This window comes from Neolamprologus multifasciatus, chromosome 6 (assembly GCF_963576455.1).
Source record: "Neolamprologus multifasciatus chromosome 6, fNeoMul1.2, whole genome shotgun sequence".
Taxonomy (NCBI): Eukaryota; Metazoa; Chordata; class Actinopteri; order Cichliformes; family Cichlidae; genus Neolamprologus; species Neolamprologus multifasciatus.
Window position 1 is genome coordinate 23133358 of NC_140444.1, and position 6220 is coordinate 23139577.

Consider the following 6220-nt stretch of genomic DNA (forward strand, 5'->3'; position numbering starts at 1 on the left):
CACTTTTCGTTGACATGATCAGTTCAAAAATGTAACTCACAGTCTAACAGAGGGGGGTGAAGTCTATGAAAGGTCCTGCTGTCATCTGATAAACATTCAGTACCCAGCTTAAATACATTACACTATGTGCTATATTCAAAAATAGGCCTCTAATTTAAGAGTACTTAGTAACACTAAGAGTTTGTTAGCAGTGTAAATGTGAGTCATAAAAATATTTAAATAAATATGGTTGGTGTTAAAGGACTGAAATGAAAAGACTTATATTTTATATTTTTACAGTATAATGATGAAGAGGTTTACACAAAAACATAATAATAAGGCTAATAAGGCTACACTTAAAAATCAATCTGGTGCTCTTGGGTAAATCAATTTTCCCTCATTTGTTTAGGATGCAGAAATAAAAGGTATCGAACTATATATAGGGCAAATGCATATTACACTATATCTACACCAGCAGTCCCCAACCCCCGGGCCATGGACCAGTACCGGTCCGTGAGTCGTTTGGTCCCAGGCCGCGAGAGTTGAGGCTCGGGTGTGAAATTTATGGTTTTCAGGGTTTTCATCGTTAACTCTTTTCCCATGTTGTAGTTGTGTTATTTTGAAAGAAATATTTATACGTTACCATAGAGACCAGAGAGCATTAAGGGGCAGAGAGGAGGACGTTACTCTCAAAGTTGTTGGCACATTTCAAGAGGATGCTGCTAATAAATTTACACAATGACACAATGAATTTGCATTTATTATTATATTTACAAAATACCAAAGTTTTTGTCTTGGTCGTATCATTTTATTTTGTTGTATTTATCCACAACACCTTAAAGGCCGGTCCGTGAAAATATTGTCTGACATTAAACCGGTCCGTGGCGCAAAAAAGAGGAACGAGGCTCTACACCACTCAGCCATTTTTGTCCTTTTAGTATTAGCATGGACGCATTTGCTTTCACAATGCATTACAACTGTTGACACATCCCTGACCTAACCTTGGCCTGTATTTCTAATGGATAGGTGCACAATCAAATTTTGCTGAGGACTAATCATTTTAACACAATAGTTTTATGACCGTTTGCAAAAAGCAAAAAATCTTATTTAAAAAAATATGTTTATATTTAAATCAATTCAATAGCAATTTCCTTCCTGTCTTTCAGGACGGACAGAGGGCAGCCTTGTGTATGGACTCTGAGCAGGCCAGATGGAAACAGAAGAGAAGAGACATGAGAAGGAAGAAAGTTTGATATTAGAGCAATTTGGCACATCTCACATCCCTCATAAACTCCAGAATGGAGGCCAGTTTTCAGAGGGAAATTCTCTGCAGATCACTGGGGATAAAAACTGGAACCATTATAAACCCAGCACTGATGCCAACACTTTAAAAAGGCACAGGGAGAACTGCAACAACCCTGCTTCAGAACAAGGGTTGCTGGATCAAGGATCCTACATCATGAATGGAGAACTGATGAATGGAGAGTTAAAGCATGCACTTACTGAACAGTCCTTATTGGTCCATCAGTCCAAGAAAACAAAAATAGATTCTGAGATTAAACGAAAGGATGACATAAGTTCAGATTTATTGGAAAAGTTTCCTGAACTGACAACAACAAATGAATTTGGATGCAATTCCCAAACGTCAGATATTAAGTTCGATAGCAGGAACTGCAATTTTCGTAACAGAGATATTTTCTGTGTGCCACGAAATAAACAAGTTCCAAATGGTGCTGTATCATCTCCCTCAACCATAGAAAGCACCCCAGGTGATTTGTTAGAGAAAACTTTGTCTCAGTATTATCCTGAGCAAGTCTCAATTGCACCACAAACATCTGGGTCACAATTAGATGCTGTCAATAATTCACTGCCTGATAAACTGTCCAGTGAAGGTGCTCAACTTCCCCCTATGACCTCAGGATTGCCCAATTCAGCACAGATGCCTGGCTCACAGCAACAGCAGGCTCAGGCATCTGGAAATACTGAAGGAGGCAACAATTATAACTCTGTCAACTATGTACTAAATGGATACTCCAATAATTTTGGAGCAGACGACCAGCAGACACAACAACATCAGCAGTCAACACCATCTTATTCTGGTAAGGAACTGGCTCTGGGACAGCTGTCAGGCATGATCCTGTCTACAAATAATGCCAAAATCCCACAACAGCATCCAAATGGTGCGCAGTGTTATCAGGATGACACATGTCATCAAGGCATATATGTAAAAGCCCACCAGGAGTTTAACGGCAGTTCCTTTCCAAACTGCAATAGTTCCCTACAGCCAGCAGAGGCAGAATACGAGTCCTTTCCCAGTTCTGGGACACAGAAACTGGGGCAAGGTGAGGAAAACACATCTAGTCAGCATCTGCAGCATGGCACTGATAGGGATCGCCACTATGGGATTCAAACCCAGAACTTTCAAGAAAATGCTGTAAACCCACTTAGAGCTGAGAGTCAGGGACCCATGGGATCCAGACTCCAACAGTTACACCACACTGGTATAGAAAACGGGATGGAAAACATGTCTCAGCAGAGAACCAATTTATCTTGTTCTACCCCTAACCAGAGAGGCTGGAGAGAACTGAATTCTTCACATTCCCAACAGCCACCAACAAGTGGCCCATCATCTCAGGCACAAGAGCAGGATCTGTGGAGGAACTTCTCTACCAAGTCTATGTCAGAACAGCAGACAGCTAACGCCCCGGATCATGGTCAGATGTTTGAGCCAAACCCAACGCAAAGATTTCAGACACAGAGGGTTTTCTCTGATGGCAGCCAGGGGTCTAACTTCCAGAAGAAACAGCAGGATTATCTGCCAATGCAAACTCATTGTGCTTCAGCTCAGCACAACACTGCCTCTGAGTGGCAGCAATCAAATTCTGAAGGAGCTCAAATGCCTTTAGCCCAGAAAATGCCAGAGCAGCAAAACTTCACTCAAAATCAACAAGTTGACAGTCGCTGCCACTCCCAGATGCAGTCAGAGCGCTTATGTGAGGACAATGACCTCCAGGAAATATTGTCACCTGGGTTTTTGGCAACACAGCAACAACAGCACTGTCCGCTCCAACGGCCAATGTCCCAGCCACCACAATTCGAAGCGCAGCAACTAAAGTCTCCCAGTTACAGACCTCACAGTCAGCCTCAGCCAGGTCAGCAGCTGCTTCAATCCAATCAGCCTTTTGGAAATGGTCCTGCTCAATCCAGCAACCAACATGTCCAGCAAAATGACCATGCAACATTTAGTAATATTAACACAGTAGAGATGTCACAACATCAAAGGCAGTATCCACCAAACTCAGGCAGCACTAACCTCAAGCAATTTCAACCACAGCAGCCTAAAAGCCACTGCCACCAGCCCAACCATGTGGACTTTCCCCCAAACTCCACACAGTCACAACCTCATTTACCACAAGGTGCTTTAAGCCAACAGGTCACAAAACAAATGTATCCCAAAGCTGAACAGCAGCTGAAGACATCTTGCACTCAGTTCCAAAGGGGACCTCAACTACCTCTGGGACCGGCAGGTCCCCACGTAGACTTTCAGAGGCATGCAGCCCTACGTATGCACCTGTTACAAAAGCAAGAACGCCAGGGCTCTCCTCAAACCCCTCAGAACTCTAGTGACCCTAAACATATCCCGAGAGCTGTGAAAATGGAAAATGGACCCAGATTTGAAATATCTGGGTTACAGAACCATGAGCATCAGATACACATGCAAGAGGCAGGTAGAATACAAATTAAGCAGGAAAACCAACAATCTCTGTGTGAGCAAAGTAAGAAGCAGGCAAGTATCATAGCCTCTATGGAACAAAGCCTGAGACAATACCAGCTTTCACCTGTGTTTGAGAAAAAATCCATTGTCATCAATGCATTGAATAAAGTCAAAGTAGAATCTTCTGGGCCTGTCACAATCCTGTCAACCAAAACTGATGTGAATGGAGTAGAATCATCAGCACTTGCCTCATCCACTGAAGTTCTTAAAAAAACACCTGATTCCACCCCTAAGAAGGAACAACTTCTACAAAGTTTTGTGGATTCTCCTTTGAAGCTATTGAATACCCCTATAAAGAATCTTTTAGACACCCCAATGAAAACACAGTATGATATTGCATCCTGCCACTGTGTTGGTAAGTCTCTTAAGTTCAGCCTAAAACAGGATGGACCAGTTGTATTGTATATATTAATATGTTTTGCTTTATGCCTAGAACAAATCAGCGAGAAGGATGAAGGCCCATACTACACTCACTTGGGGGCAGCACCAAGCATTGCTGGCATACGGGAAATGATGGAAAAAAGGTTAACAAAAAATCTGAAGTGGAATAATATGACTGCTACAGTTTTACCTGTGTTAATTCAATTGCTTTTATTCTGCTTTAAAGGTCTGGCCTAACAGGGCGCGCCATCAGAATTGAGAAAGTAATATACACCGGGAAGGAAGGAAAAAGTACACAAGGATGCCCCATAGCCAAATGGGTACAAATAATTTTTCTATACTCCCCTTGAGACTTCCCTTAAATATCTTTGTGTGCATATATTCCCATACTTTTCATCATTTCAGGTGATTCGTCGATCCGGTGTAGAAGAAAAGCTATTGGTTTTGGTGCGGGAACGCCCTGGCCACAGATGTGCAACAACCTGCATCATTGTTGTAATTCTAGTTTGGGAAGGGATTCTGCCAAGTCTAGCTGACCGCCTCTACCTCGAGCTAAGTGAAACTCTAACAAAACATGGAACCCTCACCCAGAGACGCTGTGCTCTCAATGAGGAGTAAGTGACACCACTGTGTAAATCACATTTAGCCACTCAGACTTTATCTAATATTTGCCATCACATATTTATATAATATAAAAACTGAAACTGTATCTTAAGGATTTTCTTGCCAGTGCTAAAATATTCCACCATTCTCTAAACCAAACAGTTTTCAGTTTGTTTGTTTTTTGCGTCCATGGAAAATATAGTTAATGCCTTTGCTTTTATGCATTTCTGTTCATTACCTTTTGGTTTTTTGCTTCAAGTCCAGTTCCCCTTTGATCATGAGATTATCATTCTGACTATCACAGTCCTAATTTTTGCTCTGCCCTTGCAGGAGGACATGTGCATGCCAGGGATTAGATCCTGAAGCCTGTGGAGCATCATTCTCCTTTGGCTGTTCCTGGAGCATGTACTACAATGGCTGCAAGTTTGCCCGGAGCAAAGTCCCAAGAAAATTCAAGTTACTTGGAGATGATGTGAAGGAGGTACTTTTTGAAGTTTAAAATATTATTCACATTGTGTTTACCTTGATTAAGCTGACATGCTATTCATCTTAATGGCTTACATTTTTCCATTTAGGAAGAGAGAGTGGAGAGCAACTTTCAAAATCTGGCAACTTTACTGGCTCCCTTGTATAAAACTATGGCACCTGAAGCTTATGGAAACCAGGTGAATATCTGGACATATTTTTCTTTCTCTGCATATATTTTTCTCTGCATAACTTAGGCCTGTTTATCACTGTAAACAGTCATTGTAAAGTGAGTGGGTTACTAAAACCCAAGAGGCAATACGAGTGAAGATCTTTATCCTATGATGGAACATTTCTATCTCGATGGTGTCATTTCTTCTATAATGAAAATGTCCTCATTTATAGGGTAAGAGAAATCACTGTAAAATGATGTGCACCATAAATTATACTTTTATAGTCAGCTGATCTCACCCTAGTTGAACACCCATGGAAAATCCAAGGGGAATCATGTGGTCTATATTAAAAAACATAAAATAAAGGAACTGTAAAAATTGTCTTCGTGTAAACAGTTTTGAAGAATTGTCATAAGTGATTTATGCTACCCTGGTAGAACACCATATATTGGTTTATCATTTTGTTGTTTTTTGTAGTGACTAGGGATGGGTACCGGTATCCGGTGCCATGATGGCACCGGTTCTGACATAAACGGTAGTAACCAGACCGAAAAGCAGTGCACATTTCGGTGCTTTATTTCGGTGCTTTTTTTTTCCTAAGCTGTGATACACTTTAGAGTCTAGCCAATCATTTTACGTTTCCAAGGATAGTAGGTGGGTCCAGGTACATACGTTCTTTTAGAGCAGAGCTACAGATTAAAAATGCCCAAGGCGAAGCGGTCAAAAGTCTGGCTGTACTTCACAGCAAAATATGCAAACTCAGCAGCCTGCAACAAGTGCTTTAAGGTGATACTGTGATACTGTCAAAGGAGATAACACCTCAAATCCGATGAAACACCTGGCG

The 6220-nt window shown here is 41.4% G+C and overlaps 1 protein-coding gene across 2 annotated transcripts in view; it reads left to right on the top strand.

Annotated features, from left to right (window-relative positions):
* Positions 1–6220, top strand: part of tet2 (tet methylcytosine dioxygenase 2) — a 29294-nt gene that overhangs the window by 17092 nt on the left and 5982 nt on the right. The window contains exons 2-7 of one of the 2 annotated variants that reach the window (XM_085164171.1): positions 1146–4109; positions 4188–4278; positions 4362–4455; positions 4541–4749; positions 5069–5219; positions 5314–5403. In XM_085164171.1, coding sequence (XP_085020297.1) covers positions 1190–4109; positions 4188–4278; positions 4362–4455; positions 4541–4749; positions 5069–5219; positions 5314–5403 — 3555 coding nt within the window. In that variant the 5' untranslated portion in view covers positions 1146–1189. Of the gene's footprint in view, positions 1–1145; positions 4279–4361; positions 4456–4540; positions 4750–5068; positions 5220–5313; positions 5404–6220 lie in introns of both variants that reach the window. The other variant, XM_085164170.1, reaches the window with a different exon arrangement.